General features: G+C 46.3%; 1 protein-coding gene across 4 annotated transcripts in view; it reads left to right on the plus strand.

Moving 5' to 3' along the window:
- Nucleotides 1–21,322, plus strand: part of LOC119394032 (histone-lysine N-methyltransferase 2A-like) — a 102,937-nt gene that overhangs the window by 78,443 nt on the left and 3,172 nt on the right. The window contains exons 24-25 of one of the 4 annotated variants that reach the window (XM_049415599.1): nt 19,878–19,973; nt 20,473–20,540. The exons of 2 other annotated variants lie outside the window; for them this stretch is intronic. In XM_049415599.1, coding sequence (XP_049271556.1) covers nt 19,878–19,973; nt 20,473–20,540 — 164 coding nt within the window. The remainder of the gene's footprint in view (nt 1–19,877; nt 19,974–20,472; nt 20,541–21,322) is intronic. One more of the 4 variants, XM_049415597.1, reaches the window with a different exon arrangement.

Consider the following 21,322-nt stretch of genomic DNA (forward strand, 5'->3'; position numbering starts at 1 on the left):
GGGTTTCGCGTGCCAAAACCACGATATATGATTATGAGACACGCCGAAGTGGAGGGCTCCGGAAATTTCGACACTCGTTTGTTCTCCAACGTGCACTGATGTCGCACGGTACACGGACCTCTAGCATTTCGCCTCCATCGAGATGAGACCGCCGCGACCTTCGGGGCAGCATCTGAACAGTGTAACTACTGCACCTGCGCGCGGACGTCTTATTGCACGAGTGCACAACGAAGTGAGAATTAGTTGGCGAGCATGTGCTGTTTGTGCGATGGAAGACAGAGGACAGGAAATGAGCAGCGTTAGCGAGTGGTAATGATAGACACAGTACGCCAACTTCGAGCTAAGTTTATTGATATAACAGGTAAATAACAACATAAACTCCGTGGAAATAAACATACACGCCACATTTATTCGTGAGACAAATATAGCCCATGATATTTATAATACCCATTGGCAGGGCAATTTCGCTTAGTTAAAACGAGGCTTTGAATGAGAAAAGCCATGCAAATATCAAGGGGTATGACATTTTCGAGTTTACTTAAAAACTCGTGTAGGAGTTACATGGTACACAAAAGCGATGAAAAATCCCTAGACACATACATGGTGTCGCTCCAGCCGACGTTTCGACAAGCAGACTTGTCTTCTACAAGGCTGCAACTGAAAGCAGTTGCAGCCTTGAAAAAGACATGTCCGCTTGTCGAAACGTCGGCTCCAACCCGTGTTCACAAATTTTCCATCTCTTCAAGCTGCCATCTTCCCTTGAACTTTTGCCTTATATGGTAGAAAACATAATACAGCAGGGAGTCCCGTGTATATTATAAAATTACTTCGTAATATCCGGCATTTTGTCACTTCGCATTTCGTTCTAGCGATGTTCGAGTGCGCTGTACACTATCACAATATCTATGGAAAGCCAAAATACGAATAAAACATTTTGGAGTACGTGACGTCACGTGCGGAGATTTCGGCACGAAATTTAAAAATGAAACGTTCACCTAGATTTCTTTTTTCTATTCCGTTAATGAGCCTGTGATGGTGAAATTAACGACAATCGAGTTTGCAGAGTATAATTTAACAGTCTAAACCAGGGGTCTCAAACTCACATCAGCCAGCGGGCCGCAGTCAACAAATAGAGTTCCGCAAGGGCCGTGGCAGTGAAGAAGGTTTAAGCGGGGAAGGGGGGGGGGGACCGTGAATGAACAAGATGTCAGTTAAAATTGCCATTTGAAAGAATGCCCCTCCCATACCTTATATATGGGTCATTTCTGAAGGAGCCTTGGGGTCAGGATTCGAGAATCATCGTATACCGATCTGCAGAGTGACTGAAATCTGGCCGCCGATTCTGAAATACCGAGTTTTTGTTGCATGGTTCTGTTTCAACACGTGGTGACCACATGGGGATTACCTTAGGAAAATAATGCTTGAGACGAGACATGTCTGTGTAGCTTTTGGACATACTTATTAAGAAAAAAAAAGTATATGGGACGAAGACAGTCATGTGCGGCCCCGGCTGCTAGCGATAGGTTCGCGGACCGCGTGTTTGAGACCCCTGGTCTAAACTGATGCATTGTTTCACTTTAGTGTCAACCCCCAAAGCCATTAATAAAAGGAAGAGTACAGTAGCCATGCCTGGCAGTCTCTCTGGATGGTCTTCATGAGGGCATTGTACGTGTCGGTCTCCAGCAGGATGCCGTCGGGATGCTGTTCGAGGAAGTCGAGGTCCTTGAAGGTCGGGAAGCGCTTGCTGCGCTCGTGCTTGCTCGCTTTGCGCTTGAAGGTGGATCCCTTCAGGTCGAACTTCTGGTGCATGGGCACCACCGAGGGCAGAAGGTTGTTCATCACCACGACGCGCACGCTTTGCCGCCGCACTGGTAGCAGTAGAGTCCGTAGAACTTGGGCAGAAGGGTTCGCGGATTATGGTTCAGGTTCTGGAAAACGCACGCGACAGACACTTTTTTTTTTCAGTTTGACCTGCCCTTGCTTTTTTCTTTGCAGCATCGCGTAAAGCTCTGCGCAAAAGACGAGTGTGATAGTATAAGAACGGCGTATCTAGGTAATCCCAGAAGTAGGCCTTGACCGTCTAGTTTGTGCACCGCTAGCAAAAAAAAAAAGGGGGGGGGGAGGGGAGGGGCAACAGTAAATGATGTGCACAGGTCAAATGCTGACACCTTTTGTGTTTCGCTGCGAGTGTTAAGCTCAACTCAGAGTAAAAAAAATAATAAAAACAAGGGTCGGGGTAGAAGGAAAGGTAGGGGGAGAATGGAGGACAAGACGGCAGCATGAGCCAACTTCGAACTGGTTCGGAAGTTAGGACAAAGGAGGACAAGACAGCGTGAGCGCTGTCGTCTTGTCCTCAATTCTACACTACCTTTGTTTCCTTTTACTCTTAATTGCTTTTAAGGCGCGAGAGAACACAAACAGAAGGAAGGACACGGGACAGAGCGCCTCCTTTTACTCTGTTTGGGTTGCGCTAAACACTGAGAACGTCGTGGAATACCAGCACGCTCAAACTGCTATTCTTGTGACCTTTTCTTTTGCCGTTCGTTGTTCTAGGGCTATGTGCTTTTCTTGCGGGGGCAGACAAACGCTGCCAATGGATAAAAACCACAAGCTGATACAATGAAGCGCAACTTAGCTTCATTGTGTCAGCTTGGGATTTCGGTGAGTACTCATTTGTACATAAATATTAATACTTGCCAAGTTAAAAGCATTCGATCCCGACTATTTCTTGCTTTTGTAATAATATTAATTGTTGCGGTTTAACGTCCCGGAACCACGATGTGATCACGAGGGACAGCGTAGTGTTAACGTGCACTTCAACCTATAGGTACACGGGCCTCAAGCATTTTCCATTCTATTGAAAATGCGGCCGCCGCGACCGGGATTCGATCCCGCGACCTTCGAATCAGCAGTCGAGCACCATAACCACTAGACCACCGTGGCAGGTCTCGCCTTTGTAAGGTTATATGAATATGAGTAGCGAAAGTTCTACAAACGTCAATATAACAGTTCATAGATGTCATCAGAATGTATACAATAATCAATGGGAAGTTTTTCCGAAGCCTAACAGAAAGTTTAACCAAATTTCAACGTAAAGTCTGACAGAAATACCGCCGCAATGTTCGACGTGACATCAGCATTAAGTTGAACATAAACTTCAACAGCACATCAGCAGAGCGTTCATTATAAAGTTCAGCATGTCAGCAGAAAGTTCAACAGCAGATCAACTGACGATCCAAGCAGGCTTTCGCCTTCACATTTTTAGGAAGTGTCAAGCATCCCCCGAATATTTTATGGTGCCTGTTTCCGCGCAACAGAAAGCTTATTGGTCAGAGTATTCATTCTAAAAAGACAGGGCGTGCAAACACGGACACAACAAAGAAGTCAGGACACCACAAACGACGACTTTGTGGTTGCCTAACAAACGCCGACACCACAAACGTCCGTGTTTGTACGCCCTGTCTTCTTATAATGAATACTTACCAACTAGCTAAGCTCTCTGTTATTCTGGTCAGAGTGTCTGATCGTGGAGCGGTAACACGGAAAACTCCGTGAAACTTTTTATTAGACTTTTTTAATCTGTGGCGCTGTCGAAGTCGTACACGCAACACAAGCTGCAAACAGGTGAGCGCGATAGCGGTTCATGACTTGGCGGTTTTTGTGACTTTCAAACGCAATTTAACCATACAAATTCCATTCAAATGGCGAGAACAATGGTCGAATCTGTCACCACGGTTCAGTCTTTTTCACCACCAATGTCCTGTGACACGTTCTGGGCGGTTGTCAGTCCCTTTGACGCTGAAGTCGTATCTAACATCGTCTGTGCTGGTAGGGAGTGTAGGTTTCCGGAGAGAAAAGGCGCGTGGATTCTGCTTCTTTTAAAGGCGAAAGTCTTATATGCCTCATCAAACGCGAAAATTGACTGTCGGCATCAACAGAAATGGTGAAAGAAATCATAACGTGACGACGTCACAATGACGTCGTCATGACGTCACATAACCTGACATCAAATGATGACGTCAGCACATATGACACCGCCGCTTGGTCAAAGGTGGAGCGATGACGGAGGAAGCGCAATACCAGGTGAGGTGCAGGTGCTTTCGGAATGGGGGGGGGGGGGGGGGGAGAATCAATACGTCGACTGAGAAGAAGATGGCTTTCGCCTTCGGGCCGTCTCAGGTGAATGCATAAACGGTCCTGTGAGCATTATAGTATTGCAGACAAAATCTGTCACCACATATCCTACACACAGCTCATGTGTTTGCAATGGCCCACGAAGGACCGTTTAAAGAGTCTCAGGCTCCGCGAAGTTCTTGGGTTCCGCTTAAGCGCACTCACCATGTAGTAACCTGCCAGCAGATTCTGCAGGAACTCGGCTTCCTTGTGTTGAACGGTTTTGATGATGAACTCGTCGTTGCTGGTGAGGTAAAACGTACTTCCGCTTGCGCCAGGATTTGAGAGCTCCCTCAAGGGTTCGTGACACAAAGACATCTGCAATCAGTCACGGAAGGAATCCAATTCGCTTTTGAGCCTCAGCATGACGAGTTACCGGAAATAATGAAGCGAAGATAATACTTGGAGTGCCATGCTCTATTTCAGTTAATATTAGTGATGGGCGATTATTCGGGCATTTCGAATATTCGAATGAATATTACAGTACTCGAATTCGCTTCGATACGAATTTAGATTATTCGAAATTTCGAAGTATTCGAAATGAACCAATATATGTATACATTTGACTGCACATAACTCCCTGTAAAGTGGTTTCACTGCAGCGTCTGCTTGCTGTGCCGTGAAACAACTTATCCAGGGGAAATCTGCACTGCCGCGAAGCTACACTTCAAGGTTAAATGTACATATTTTTTTATTGCGATAGTAATTATATGGACAGTCTCGGCTGGTTTTTGTCCGTCCCCGTCGCCGTCATTCACCGTATATGTATAAGCATATATATATATATATATATATATATATATATATATATATATATATATATATATATATATATATATATATATATATATATATATATATATATATATATATATATATATATATATATATATATATATATATATATATATATATATATATATGCGAGGAAGGGGCGACGAAACTTTCTTGAAAGCAGATTTACTTAACGTTTTCAGCTGGTGGACCAGCCTTCGTCAGAGTAACGCGAGAACATTTGATACATGGCTTTAAAAGCACTTTTCAAAAACAAGTCAGCGCCATCTGCACTGATTGGAACAGCAATGCGCATCACACATTATCACGTGTTTCAAGAACAGAACAGAATGCGAATACAAAGAGTAAGACATACAAACTGAATCTCTCCGATAATTGTGACGTGTACCGTGATTATGCGTAGTTAGAAGATGTACATATGCACAGGTGTAATGACAAGGCATGACAGTATAAGCACAATCTCAGTGTAACGAGGGGGATAAATGAGCCTACAATTCAAGCCATTGCAATAAAGAAAAAAAGCGAAAAAAAAACAACAACAAAAGACCAACCTATTAAAACGAAATAAAAGACCAAGAAGGCGCGATACAGGCGATGCAGGCGCTACACTGTGCAACAAGCGCGTCTTCATTCTTAGTCTAGCGCTAGACAAGTTAGTTTCCCTTTGCTTTCGTTGATTCCAGAGGAGAGAGTGTTAAATTTATGAATCAGGTACGATTCACGAAGCTCACGGTCATGGCTAGTGCGGAATCCAGTATCGTCACTTTGAGGTTGTTAAATGAGTGGCCCGGCATGTTGACATGTTTTGATAGTGGAAGGTTTGGTTGGGATTTGGCATGCGATCTGTGATTGTTGAACCTGATTCTGAACGGTGTTTCCGTCTGCCCTATGTATTGCATGTGGCAGGTGCCACACACAAGGAGGTACACTACGTTAAATGAATCACAATTGAAACTTCCTCTAAGTGTAAATGTGAATTGGTTTGATGTACTGGTGGCAGTGATTGAAGGTGTTATATGAGGACAAACTTTACACCGTGGTTTGTTGCAGCGGCTGCAACCGGTATGTTCTTTTAAAGCCACTTAAAAGTGCTTTTAAAGCCATGTATCAAATGTTCTCGCGTTACTCTGACGAAGGCTGGTCCACCAACTGAAAACGTTAAGTAAATCTGCTTTCAAGAAAGTTTCGTCGCCTCTTCCTTGCATATAATACGTCGGGTCCAGCGTGAATGACGTTCAAAGAATTCGGTATATATATATATATATATATATATATATATATATATATATATATATATATGAAAGTCCCAAAGAAAAATAATTTAGAAAATGCTCCCGAAGCGCGGAATCGAACCAGGGACCTCTCGCTCCGCAGCCCGTGGCGCTAGCCACTACGCCACGAAACGCCGATCCTCTTTACCGCTGGCCGGACTCAGAGACGGCAGGCGCTTATAAGCGTTTCTTCATTGCCGGCGAGATGGCGCGAGGAGCGCAACGAAGGTCTTTTGCTCGCGGCAGCGGCCGCGTTTGCGAAAGGAGCGTGCTGTTCAAACGGAAATAAGTAACAACTGCGACATTTAGTTCGCGCTCGTCCTGTGTGTGCCTGTTCGTTCGTTTCGTGCGTCCTGCTTTATGTTTGAGCAGTGCGCTTCAAGTATCGAGCTGTGACGCATGATAGTTCGCGCTCGTCCTGTGTGCGTTCTTTTCGTGCGTCCCTTGGGCTCGAGCGACGCGCTTGCAATTTCGAGCTGCTTTCCGTTCTTCGCGTTAGATTCCAATTTGTTGCTATCGCATTCATTGCTTCGCCGTTGCGGCGAAACTGTGACTTTTTGTTTAAAAGCGTGTTATACGGGCATAGTAATTTTTAAATTGTAACGTCCACTTATAACTTGCACCCTATTCAAATCTTGATACTATTCAAGGCTGCTTCATTTCAAACCAAAAAAGTGACATTCACTCATACCTAGTTCCAATCCTTAAAAATATTGTGCAAGGGTCATGACATAAATGCTCAGTTTTCTTAATAATATGCGGTGAATACTATTCGAACTATTCGATTCGAAATTATTCGACCAAATCACTATTCGCTTCGGATTCGCTTCGAACCTCAAATTCACTATTTGCCCATCCCTAGTTAATATACATTCAGCTGCTATGAAAAAAAAATGTATGCAACACATCCAAGGTAATGTAAATTACATTAAAGTAAATATCTGCTCGCTCAGCAGTCCAAAGTATGTACTCTGCCAGCAAAAACATCAAATAGCTTTCGAACGCAACTTGAATTACACATTTCGGAAGTGCACACGCATTTCGACCAAAGAATTCGCTTGCTCGGCTCGTGGCCAGCATGCGGACGTGCCAACACCCCTACGATCAAATGATTGTGACGTAACTTGGGATGAAGAAGCTTGTGCAAGGCGCACATTTAGGTGCTATTTGCGTGTAACCCGTGTCGCCGAGACGACGCCACCGGGACACCGGAATCGTCAGAAGACCGTTTGCTGCTCTTCTGGAAACGTCATTGTCTCAGGTAGTTGTTACAGAGGCTTACCGGGAGTTTATACCTATAGTTGTTACAGGGCAGCCGCAAGCGAAAATTTGCCGTCGCCCTGATGTTCCGTGTGAAGTCTAACCGCGATCAGATGTTATCGCGCCCCGCGCGTGGTGCACTGTGGGGATCAAAGAAAAGCGCGCCACCTTATCGTGCTGGGCAGGAGGGGATGGGATTTTTTTTTAATGCCGGCAGGATTTTGTCTTGGAGGCAGGGGCGTAGCCAGGAGGGGGGGGGGGTTCAACCCCCCCCCCCCCGCCGCCGAAAATTTTCAGTTTTGCTTGCATATATATACGCGCACACATACAAACGCACGCACGAACATGCATAAAGTATGGTGGACCCCCCCTCCCCCCCCCCCCTAAAAAAATTTCTGGCTACGCCCCTTCCAAGGTGCCCCTTTTTGGCCCTTTTGCAAGTGCCCCTTTTGCACTACCCCTGCCGACGCCTATAATGATTAGGGTAAGTGCGTTGTGAGAGTGCGGGGAGGATGAGCACGCTAGTGCAAAGGGCGGTTGATCAGAGATCTGTGTTTTAACACGAAAGTGTTTTATGCCGGGGTCCACCAAGTACATCCGTCACGGATATGACGTTGATAAAATGGACGCCAACAGGTGAGAAAGAAAAAAACGAAGAAAAAGATACCCCGCTGGGAATCGAACCCACGACGTTGCGGCCGCGACGGCAAGCGCCCGACACCCTACCGAGTAACCTAACTCGGGAGATGCTAGACACGGCGCGAACGCGCCTTATATCTTTCACACACTCTCTTTCGCGGCGGGCGGAGCGGGGCGGTGCTGCCGTCTGTGAGATGTGAACAGAAGTAATGCTTGAAGATCGACACTTACTAGCGCTTACTCCGAGATTGCACGTGATATCGGAGGTCATGGTTAAAGCGTCTCGATACCAGAGGGGTAGACTGGCCGCGCTGGCGTTGCCGAGGCGCCCTTGACGCAGTTACGTTCTTTGCCTTTGGCTTCGTGTTAGCGTGCGTCGGCTCATCGGAGTAGTGCAGTTTCCACGTGCACCAACGGGATTTCTCCGCGGCCGACTGCTTCAATTGCGAGAGCACCGACTAACAAAACTGCTGCAATATGCGTTGCAGAAAGGACGCGATTTCGACGGGCGTATGTCGTGCCTTGGTGGAGCGAGTGCCGCGCCTGCGAGACAGAGGCCAGCGGGACGCACGCGTTTGCGGCTCAGGCTACGAACCTCTACCTCCCGGCCGTGTTGCTGAAGCGCAGTGTGTGTTATGTATGCATGAGCACAAGCGTCGGCTACCCATTACTAGAAAGCGCACACCGTGCCGTTTCTCTCCTTAATTGAATACGCTTTGAAGAAGCGCATACCGGGTACCAGTGTTGATTATGAGCTTGCTGATATCATCCTTACGCGGGATTCACGATTCGCTGTGTCCAAATATATGTTCACACCGTCAGCTACCATAACGGTTTAATAATGATCATGGGCGTTAGTCGTCGCGATAGAGACATGCTGTCAACATGGGTGCATCCACGTCAAACGGTGCTAGAGCTGCCAAACACGAATAAACATTGTACAAGCTCTCATATATCACTACACAATAAGCACTACCTCTGTGAAGACACGTTTCACTTTCGTGTTATACCGATTCCTATGACGGAGGGATCATCCATGTTTTTTTAAACCAGAGGAGGAGGCAAGTGGCCGTGCGCGTGCACGGCCACTTGCCTCCTCGCAGCAGCAGGTGGCGCGCGTCCTATCTTGCAAGTAATCTGCGGTAGTTCTGAAGGATGAGCGAGTCGAGATGTTTGTTCAGTTAGTGTGCACTGCCTCCGATTGCCTAATGTTGCAGCTAGTGTTATCAAAGAGGCAACGCGATGCGTTTGCTCGCTTCTCCGAGACGCTGAGCTTTAGGTACTGTTGGGCTCTTTCAGGATGAATCAAGCCTATAGAGTCCAAGAAGGAGCCCTTAGCTCGTCGTCGTTCATCGTAAGCGCGCTGCTCCTCGGGCGTTTTCACAATGCGCGGTCGACCCATACTTGCCACGCTGACCGCGCCAACGCAGCGCCTAGACTCGACTGAATTGGTGAAACGAAATGCGTGCCGCCCTACGAAACCTTTCTGCACCTCACGCGGTGTTGCACACTGCCTCCGGGATCGTCCTACCTTTTACTGATTGACGATGTCGATGGCGTCATCATGTGACGAACTGTTGACGTCACAAATTTTGTGATATGTGTGACGCCACATATCACATTTCATTTGAAATGATAAACTTCAGTTGATAGTCAGCTCCTCGTGTGGTGTGTTGTTCGTTTCTAAGGCTTCGCCTTCCGTTTTTACCGCGCTGTTTCCCGATTCAAGATGTTCAGCCAATTAGCCAACAAGTTCGTCTTATGGGAAAACGGCACGCCGTCCCGGTTGTAGAACTGTGTATAGAACACAGGGTGATTAGTTTACCATGGGAGAGCAGTAAGCCGTGTTTAGAACAAATGTTCGACGATTTAAAGTACGATGTACCCTACTATCACACAGAAACTCCCCCAGGACTGACGTTCAAGTCTACGCATGGGTTAACGCGCCGAGGTGCTATTACGCCGCCGTGAATTTCTCGCCGGTGCAGGGATTCATTTCTAGTTTCGCGTGACGCGAAGGTTGTGGATTATATATCTCCATCGGCGGCAGGTTGTTTCCTTTCGCCAACTTTCGCTTTTCCTTATCTCATATTGACCGCACTTCATAAAAACTCCACGCAGAATCTCCTTTGGGAGTTGTCTAAGTGATGCGCAAGCGTATAGTCTTATCGTATAGGAAATTACTATGGTTGCGGCCTTCCCTGTAACGTGGCGGCACGGCGTCTTTCGTCTTCCTGTTCGGCAGCGTCCGGAACGGCATAAAACGACGGCGCCTGTTTGCCATTCAATCTTGGCAAAGTCGGAATTTTTCTCATGCGTGCAATTCTCCGTGTCGGCAGATTCCCAGTCCATTTCTCTACCACCGCGCCACGCCGCAAAATATTCATGCACGTAATACCCCGACACGATTGACCCTCATTGCTCGCATCGTGGGTCCATCAGCCACACTTAACCACATTCTCCGGAACTGCAAGACGCCGATCTCCTGGCCACTCCCTCACCTGAGGGGTGGGATGAGGTTTTGACCTCCACCAGCCTGGGAGTCCAGCTCCAGGCCGTACAGAGGGCAGAGGAGGTGACCACCGGGCTCGGCCTGTCGGATCACCTGCCGGGCGCCCCGATGGCAGGGTTCCTTCGTTCCTTAACGTACAGGGTGGTATACAGCGTCCAGTGTTTGAACCAATATGGGGCGACATCACGCAACGCGATAGCACCACTGTTTGACCCAACATATCGGCGACGCGGTCAAGGGGTGTCACCACCCAGTGCGAAGGAACGCTGGCATCGAGGCGCCCTACGTAGCTCTATAAAGACTGACGACAATAAAATTGCGTTCTTTCTTTCTCTCTCCATGTCGGCTTAACATGTTGCTAGCGATTTTATTCTACGGGCACGAAATTCAACAAAGCCTTCATATAAAGCGTTCCCCTTTTACATTTGTTTTTGTATCGCCGGTACATCGCATTCATATGATTCAGATATGCCTGTTCACGTTCTGTAAGCGTGGGTTTTTGGTCAGTGGGTAAGCGACACGCCTTCTGAGCGTGGGGCCGTAGTTTCGAAACCAACCACAGCGAACAAAAAGAGAATGGTTTTATACATTTATTCCCTGTAACGACTCGTCTTACGTGACCGAGAAACGGACCGACACACAGTGTTCTTGTTGAGTCGGCGTAGAAATGCTTATGAATTTAAAACAGTCACGTATGCCTTAGAGAATCTCAGCTGGTCAAAATGAATCCAGAGCCCTACACTAGGGCGTGCTTGACAGTCAGGTGATTCTAAAATGTCTGGAAATTAAGTTGTTCGATTAAAACATTAAACTGTGCACTTTTCACTGTTCACAGCAATGAAGCTATTATTTGTTTTGTTTCTCATCATTTGTCACTGTATCTAGCCGTTCGATCCTGGCCGCGGCGGTCGCATTTCGATAGAGGCGGAATGGTAGAGGCCCGTGTACAGAGGCGTAGCCAGAAATTTTTTCGGGGGCGGGGGGGGGGGGGTGGTTCAACCATACTTTATGTATGTTCGTGCGTGGGTTTGTATGTGTGCGTGTATATATACACATGCAAAATTGAAAAATTTCGGGTAGGGGGGTTGAACCCCCCAATCACCCCGCCCCCTTCGCTACGCCCCTGCCCGTGTACTTAGATTTAGATGAGCGTTAAAGGACCACAGGTGGTCGAAATTTACGGAGCCCTCCACTATGGCGTGTCTCATAATCATGCCATGGTTTTGGCACGTAAAACCCAGCAATTATTATGCCCCTGTATCTGGCTTCAGAAGGAGGTAGGGCTGCATCCACTGGCGCTGCCATGGGGGGGGGGGGGGGGGTGGTTCGATTTTGCATGTGTACATATGCATTCAAACACACGCACAAACATGAATAAAGGGTGGTTGAACCTTCCCCCCCCCCCCCCCCCCCCCAACCCCGAAAAGAATTTCTGGCCACGCTACTGAGACATGCAGAGGAGGCGAGATGACTTACCAGAAAACCTTCGGTGTTTATGCTGAACAGGTCCCTGAAGTACCGAAAAGCGACTGGAGCGTAGGCCTTAAATTTGAAGTCGCTGTAGTGATGAGCTGGCGTCACATTGCTTCCTTCCCTAAAACAATGAACAAAGAGGGAAATAATCCATGAAAACTTTATCTTGAATAATGATTGTGTGGTAAATTCGAGTTGGGCAAAGCAAAAACTGCTTGGCTAGACTTCGTAACTGTGATATATCTGCACGCAAAAAAATAAAAAAAGGCGAGAAAACAAACAAACAGGCTACACCTTTTTTCATAGAACGCATTGAACTCAAACACTTGGTAGACCGACGATCAATGAAAGTGTTCAGTCAAATGGGCACCACTACTAAAAATGTGACATTGTAAGCCTCTGAACATCAGATGCGAAATAGCGGTGACATGTTCAACAATTTCTCGTATTGAATAACAACGAAATATCTCGAAATGTACACTTACACCATGTTACGGCACTATTTCTATGCAGCACTATTGACCGAAGCTGCTAAATGTATACCATAGCTGAGAGCGATGCTATCGCCCCAGAGATCTGATCATGCATGCTAGTTATGTTGAATTACATTTTTTAACTTTTTGCTGTTTATAATTGAATAATAGGACATGTTTACTAGCGAAAAAGACGTGGACGAGAAGAAGCAATACAGGACAACGCTAGACTTCGACTAAACTTTATTACACATAACATTCAGGTATATATCGACAACGTGGCGACCGCATGCGCGCAAAGGTCCTGTTAATACTGAAAAAATCAGCAACAAAGATGAGTTATCAGTATTTTTCGCTAGTAAACTTGTCCTATTATTCACGTTACCAACTAGCTCAACTTTCCGCTTTAAATGTTTATAATTGGCCTAGCTACTTCGGCATCCTAATGTGATAATTAGTATGTGCAATATTTGAAGGTAAACTTGAATATTTAAGTTATTTCGCATCTTCTAATACAGCGATAAAATATTTAAATGGCTCGTAAACCACCTGCGATAATTTCTTTAACATTTCAAGTAAACACGCGCATCGAGTTCAAAATGCTGTCACGATCAATGCCAAACGCGGCAGCGCTGGCAGTGCTACGATCCGCTGACACCCCTCTAATTCGCCTTTTTCACGACTCCCCCGCGCATGCGCTCTCTCCTAGCAGAAAAGTCTCTAAACGTCTCACCATCTCGGAGACTTTGCTTCTGGCAGGGGCGTAGCCAGAATTTTTTTTCGGCGGGGGGGGGGGGGGGTGTCAACCATACTTTATGTATGTTCGTGCGTGCGTTTGTATGTGTGCGTGTATATATACGCAAGCAAAACTGGAAAATTTCGGGGGGGGGGTTGAACCCCCCCCCCCCCCCCTTGGCTACGCCCCTGGCTTCTGGCAATACCGGTTGTCCCGGCCCCTACCAAACCCCTACCAAAACGGCAGAGGGCAGCACAGGAAAATCAAAAAGGCGGATTCCAAGAAACAATACCCTCTCCTATCCGGGCCTTTCGGTAATCCTCAGCTGCCTCAGCGTTCGCCGTGGCGTTAGCATTGTCGTCTGCTCATGTCATCCACAAAAAGAGCCTGTTTGCTCGCAGATAAGCGCTCGCCGCTCTTCCTCCTCGCACGGTGAGGAGAAGCACTCGGCCAGGGGGAGAGACGAGCCGACGAACGGAGCGTAGCGAAGGAAAGAGCGAAACGAGCGAGGGCCCCTTTTGGATGAATAAAACGCGTGTAACTCCGCTATTACGGCACCGTTTCGAGAAATTCTCACGGCTACGTGTTCGTTGTAGACTCGTGCACAACTACAACAACACAACTAAATTTCGACCTCTAGGTGGTTTAAGGCCCTTTAAAATGACCTCAGACAATGAGGAAATATGCGTTCTAGTCATGCGCGGCTGCCATAAACTGGCTACTTGGATTCTGTGTAAAGGGCCAACGAGAACTATGCCATGAAGCTTGTCTAAGAGAACTGTAAAGAGAAGCACAAATTCAGCTTAGGCTGATAAAGCATTAAAAATTAGAATCTGTACTAACCGGAATAAAAATGAAAGCCAAGCTTGACTGTCTTTAACTTCGCACCGAAAAAGAAGCGCTTCCCGCAAGCTTCCCGAGAAAAATGTTCCTTTACGTCCCTCACTGCCTCTCAGACAAGAACCCTTGTTTGACATAAAACCAGTTTTAGCCTTTCTCAGCGAAATCGACGCCCTAGATGTTATCAGCACCCTAGTGCTTCGTAACACAGCCTGACCTTGGAGGCCGCTGCGACTACAGTTACTGTATATACCTAAAGGATCCATATACATGAACTCTAGCTGCGACGGCAGTATCTTGTATAGCACGTGTGTCCACTCCCTCGCGTTCAAGTATCCTGAGAAGGCAGCGGTTCTGTACTTGAATCAACGAATTTTAGCAAGACATTCGTTTATGCCACGTCTACCACGCTCATTGTAAGCCTCACTAACAAATGTCATGGTTTTAATACTCACATTGTTCCATTTAGAGCGAGCATTTTAGGCCCCTATACAGACACGCACACCAGACTATCGTCATTGATACTTCAGAAAAAAACAAGCGAAAAATGAAACGTAAACACGAATGAAAGAAAACACAACACCACGTGTCTTGTTCCCTTCGCATTTGCGTCAAATTCTTCGCTGGGTTTCCTCTAGTATCGGTATGATCCGACTGACCCTGCAAGAAGCACTTCTATTTTCATTGGCAGCGCAATATCTTCGCACAAGGTATCTCTTGGCGTTCATTGGTCATCACTCGCACTCGCGCCATAAAACACTCACCAGCTTCGAGCCGAAAGCACAGCACCCCGTACGTCATTGTGACGCAATAGATTTCAAAGTATCGTCTTGTACTTTGTCAGCTGCGGTTCAGTAAAAGTAACTACTTACATCAGTTAATCAACGCGCCAGTATGCTCGTGACGACTATGTGAAGCTTGGGGACACTCCAAAGTGGGGGTGCGGCTCTTACACAAGGAAACACGGTAACTCAACTTAATTGCCCCTTTACTGTTCCCGTATGCGACACTCTAAGCGCAATCACAACAGCTAAGAGCTCAAATAGCTAATTTACGAGCCACTGCATTAGTGAGAAACTGTCATCCAACATTGCGTGATAGAAGAGAAATTTGTGCGCACAGCGCCCAAGCCATATAAGATCCGGTACAATATCAAACGTGTTTACACTGAAGTTGTAACCAGTGAAACCAAAGTAATTCAGAGGATGGGGAAACCCCACGCGACAATGCGAAGAACAGACACCGAAAGTGGTTCAAGCAAGCTTACCCAGGCAAAAAGATTGACTCTATCACAGCGAAATCCCTGATCAATAAATTGCGCTCCGGTTTCGACGCCAGACTGGCAACGGCGTAAGCTATTCCTAGTTGAATCGAACCTATAGCCTTTGACGCTTGAATCTGCAGAAGAGAGAGAGAGAGAGAGAGAGAAAGCGTACACAGATCAAACGTCGTAATGACCACACTCTTATCCAGAATTTTCAACCTGAAGGGAAGAAATATAAAACATTCTTGAAGTAATACTATTGTTTTGAACGTAACGACGTTGATGAACATCGCCCGAAGCTGATTGCGTTCCTTTTGAGCAGTAGTTAAAAAAAATCGCAGTGAGCGTTCACCCATCTCAATTCACTTGACAATCTTACAGCAAAGTCCCAAGACAGACGGTTAAGACACAGTATTGCGTTATATCAAGTGTAGCACTGTCTGCAGGCCCGTAGCCAGGAATTTTTTTCGGGGGGTGGGGGGGAGGGGGGCACGTGCTGAAAACCTTGACTTTTTGAGGAAAAATACCTATGTTTATTATTTATTTTTGGTAAAACACATACTTCAGCAAAATTTTGGGGTGCCTGACTGGCTACGGGCCTGACTGTCTGTACACGGATGGCAACCCAGAGGCAACGATACGATCCTGACAGACGTCGAATTTTGTTGAAAGAAATTAATGGTATCGCAGTGCAGCTGCAAAGGCAAATCATAAGTATGCAAAGCATTCCTGCGATTGTATGTCATGAAAATACAGCACAAAATGCCGAGGTTATGTTTTTTATGTCTGTAGGAATGCCCGAGGTCCGTGTATACTTAGATTTAGGTGTACGTTAAACAACGTAACGTGGTCCAAATTTCCGGAGCCCTCCACTACAGCGTCCCTCACAATGATATCGTGGTTTTGGGATGTAAAACACCCAAAATTATTATATTATTATTATTATTATTATTATTATTATTATTATTATTATTATTATTATTATTATTATTATTATTATTATTATTATTATGTCTGTAGTAACCGCTTATGAAGTAGGAAAGGGTCACTATACGAAAAGCCCAGCCCCTTATAGCTACGCTGTAGGTTTGTGCACAAATCTACGTGTGGCCTGCATACCTACACTTGCCAGAGCATCGCTATGCGGGCACACACATAGTGTAAAAACCCTATAATTGGATCCTTGCCTGAGAGCGATGCAGGCGGTTGTGCCCGAGCATGTACAGTATGAAGGTGACGAAGGTTATAAACACGCCGGCCACGAAGAGGAAGGACATGGTATTGGTAGCGTTGAAGGTTACCAGGTGCCAGCTGGTTATGCCTAAGTTTCAGACAACGGTGTCAGCGTTCACGACGTAGAGGAGCAACAAGGCATCGCGTACACGTCACATTGTCGCGCTGAAATTTGCCACCTACATGTAGTAAACTCGACCGAGTCAAGAGGAGAGGACGCCAATGCGTGTCCCCATGTAAACGTGAGAGATGTCATGCAGAAATAAAAAAAAGAAGGGGAAGATGAGCAGAACAAGTGGTGCTCCGATCATTTCTACTTTCACACTAAACCATTTTTTGCGTGCTCATTAATTTCTGCGACCATCATACAAAAGACTCAAAAGGTCCACGGACATCGTAAAAATTATCCACGAGTCCCACATCTAAATGAAATAGATCGTTGAACAAACAAGCGATCAACCTTGCCACCTGACACGGTAGTTCGCGAGCGTTCCATCACCGAATACATCATGCTGTCATAACACACTTTCAATCGCGATCATGCACGATAGGGATTGATGCCCTTTAGTGGCTTGCACAAGTAAACTAGATCCCAGTCAGTTGCATGCAGTGATTGTGTGACCGGGGCATAAGCATTCTCGTGCGGTCCTGCACGTCGCCCTGCCTTCATGAAAGCGAGCAAAGTGAGTGCAACTCGCCTCAGAATACTCGCCACGTGGCCCAAGTGGATGACTGTGGCCCAAGGGGACGACGTCGCGCAGGTCCCTGCTAAGGCGCATCGGCGATACGTACGAAGCTTGCCACGTTCCAGACCGGCGCATGGGCTTATGGGAAAAGAAGAGCGCGAGGCACGATCGAGCTTTCTTTTTGTTTTTCCCTGCACATGACACATACCCACTCGGGGGTCGTTGGTTGGTTGTTCCTCGTATGCTTGGCGCCTTATTGTTTAGGAAATTAATTAGCTTGATGAAAGTATAGGGGCTTGGTCAAGAATTCTGGGTGCTGCTGCTTCTTGACTTCAGTACGATGGCTCATACCCAGTATACAGGGGATAACGCTGTTGGATGCTTTTGGTGCACGAGGCACGACGTGGAGCGTTGATCGATCACTGTCAGCTCCGACGATTTAATTGCCAACGGCGCTATGTTGCAAACCAACCGCACAATATAATAATTAAGTCGAATAATTGATGTTTCACAGACTCCTGCGTTATATATACCTATAAATTAAAAAAATGACTATAAAGCGCTTAACAATGATATTATTTTGCTGAAATTGTGAAGCTTGTTCGTAGAAGTGCGCAAGCCTGACAAGCCCCGAGCTTTTTTTCTTTTTTTTTTTTAGTAAAGAACTCGAGCGGTCGGGCAAGCCGAGCTTATTCGTCTTCTTGGACGCACTCGACTGGAGAATGACGTGTTTCGGAGAGAGTGCCTTGAGTAAGCAACAAAAGCACCAGTTCCACGGCATAATCCAGTTACACGCAGTGAAAACCGTCGAACAACGAAGCTGTTGCTCCCTTTCACACGGACCTTCGCATTCTGCTTTTATTACAGCGGAGCTATACATAGCTTTTACGTGACGTCACAGACAGGTTCTCTGCGCTGGTTCACAAACATGGCCGCCACCGTGACTTTTTTTATCTCATTAGAGTGTCATTTCAGCGGAGGACAGCAGTCGTTCCCTCCCCGCACGTTCTTTTGTGCTCTCCCCGGTTTCTTGTGCTCTCCCCGGTTCCGCCAGCTGCGCCAAGGCGGCACACAAAGGATTGGAGGGGGCACCGGAACTAATCTGATGTCACCGTTTCTTGCTCCACGCGTTCGAGCAAGAGTTCACCCTGCGTCTCAGCCAGTTGGTTCGCAAAATGGCGGCCACGGTGACGTCGGTGCAAGCTATGTATTCTAGCTAGGTTTTCCATTCCGTCGTGCGCGGCTTCGCCGAGCTGGAGGAGAGCGGGGCGAGGCGGAGAGGCAGGTTAGGGCAACACCCAACACACTGGTGGTGTGACGTCATTGTTTTCCTGTCAGCAGGTGTGACGTCAGCATTCATGGAAGAGGCCTGTACTGCAAGCGCAACATTGATGGAGGAGAGATGATAATTGAGTATGCCGGAGAAGTGATCCGAGCAGCCCTCACGGACAAGAGGGAGAAGTACTATGAGAGCAAAGTGAGTAGCCTTTTCTTTTTTCGAGATTACTACGAAAGGGGCCAGTTTGTGGCTCTCTCTGCTTGCTTATAGGCCTAAGCACTTTGCTGACAGAATGGCAAGAATGGGAACGAATGAAAGAAAGGAATCTTGAGGCCTCGTTTCTTTGTTTGATACAACCTTAACAAAACCAACAGATAATGAAGCCAAGGAAAGTATAGGGGACGTTATTTGTACTCTTCTAAGCGTATTTTCAGTAATTGTGATATAGATGTGAAGAAAGTAAAGTGGGACGAAAGACAACTTGCCGCCGGCAGGGACCGAACCTGCAACATTTAGATTGTGTGCCCGATGCTCAACATATGCTCAACGTATGCTCAAAAGATATGCTCAACGTGTTACTCAAAACATGTGGCAGAAAGCCGACCTGACAACACATTTCTAATTTGACTGGCTATGGAACAGCTCTTGTTACAATGACAGCATCAGTTTTATTGATGTAAATTCTCGTACTTTAAATGTATCAAGCTCTTATCACAATGACAGCTTTCAGTTTTATTGATGTAAATTCTCGTACTTTAGATATATCAATTGACTAAGTTAGCAAGCCGCAAGGACTGTGAAAAGCTCTTCGAAATGCCGGAATGTGCAAGTTTCGACGTCATAATACAACTTTCAATTGAAACATGCATATTGATCGATAAGTACAGCCTTACTAGTAAGATATGGCGTTTGGGTTACAACACCCAAACGCCTTAGCCCCATATTTTGCTCGCACTGACCTATTTAAGTTTTCATATTTTCCGAGAACCATTAGTGAATGGAACTGCCTTACTGATACATGTGATCCAACTGCAAAATAACGTTCTTCACCCTTTATTATTGTTGTGTCATTGCTACTTCTTTTGTATTTGTATTTGTAATAACCACCCTGCATGGACCACGAGTCCGCAGTATTGAATAAATAAAATAAATAAAAAAATATGACTGTGAACTCATAGTGACTGTGAATTAACAATCTATGACTTTGCATGCAAGACTGACAGTAGCCAATTATTGCTTGCAGGGGATTGGTTGTTACATGTTCCGCATTGACGACCATGAGGTTGTTGATGCCACTATGCATGGCAATGCTGCCAGGTTCATCAACCACTCCTGTGAGGTGAGTTTCAATAAAATATTGTTGCCATCAGTGTCTCACGTTCAGCAGCTGAAGCTTCAGTGCCATGATGCAAATGTCTTGCTTGCCAATTGCTTCAGTGGCCGAGAGGGACTCGCTTTTCTGGTTTTCACGCAGCTGTAGTGTTTTTATAACACTATGCCTTAGACCAACATTTATTAAAAACTTGCATTATTAGAAACTTCCCGTTCCAATTATGTCAAGATATACCTGACATAAGAGTTCTCCAGCGTTTACGTCGTTTCGACCAGGTGATTTCTTCTGTCACGGTGAAGCCCCATATGATTAGCAGCACCAACACATTTTTTATGTGTTGATGGCGTGTGTACATCCCATGCTATCATCATGGTTATGCTTCGACTGTGGGTGCACCCTATCACTACTAATTTGGCCATTATCATCAGCAAATACAATGTTTGGATCTTCTAATTTTGCATTGCACATTGATTGATTTTTTTTTCCGGGTGCCTCTCTCCTGCAGCCCAACTGTTACTCAAAGGTGATTACTGTGGACAACAAGAAACACATTGTGATATTCGCACTGAGAAGGTGAGTCATGGAAACAGTATGGTACACACTAGTGCACTGTGTGCAAATACACTTCTGCATGCAAGCTCAAACTATATGGGTATCATCTCAAACCATGCGGGTATTTTGTCATGCTGTCGCTCTGTCTACTGCATTCCATTTCGTACTTTCATCAGGCAAAACTGCTCAAGCTATGCAACTTACGTGCAGTCATAGAATTTTCACCACACGTGTTTACAAAGCTTATTATGGAATACAGTCGAACCCGACTATATCGAACCCGTTTACATCGAATTCTGAACACGGTATAGTTACACTGAGAATATATAGAGAAAATTACGGTTACATCGAACAAGAATAGCAGCGACTCCTGATATATCGAACATCAAGCGGGGCAAAAGTGCCTCCGGAAGTTGGCTTTCCCTCGTAGCGGCGAGGAAACTGGCGCTTTTCCCCACTGCTTACTCCAAAAGTGGTTTAACCCGGAAACGCATGACCCGCTCTCCCTACCGTGACCGCGCCGCGTCAGTCGAGCCGCCGTCACCCCCTGCAAAAAATGATCCTGACCCGCCTGCAGCGCTTGCTGAGACGGCCAATCAAGGCCTCTTGTACTCTCGTCGTGCGAGCACGCGGGTCGTGCGAGTTATCTCCTTGCATTTCTCGTTCATTGTGCTTCACACCATGCACCTGTGCCGTGATGGCTAGCGTGAAGCGGCAGAATTTGCCTTTCGCCGTGAAGCTCGAAATTATAAATAGAGTCGAACGTGGTGAGAAGTTGGACGTCGTGGCAGCGTGCAAGATTC

This window comes from Rhipicephalus sanguineus, chromosome 5 (genome assembly GCF_013339695.2).
Source record: "Rhipicephalus sanguineus isolate Rsan-2018 chromosome 5, BIME_Rsan_1.4, whole genome shotgun sequence".
NCBI lineage: Eukaryota > Metazoa > Arthropoda > Arachnida > Ixodida > Ixodidae > Rhipicephalus > Rhipicephalus sanguineus.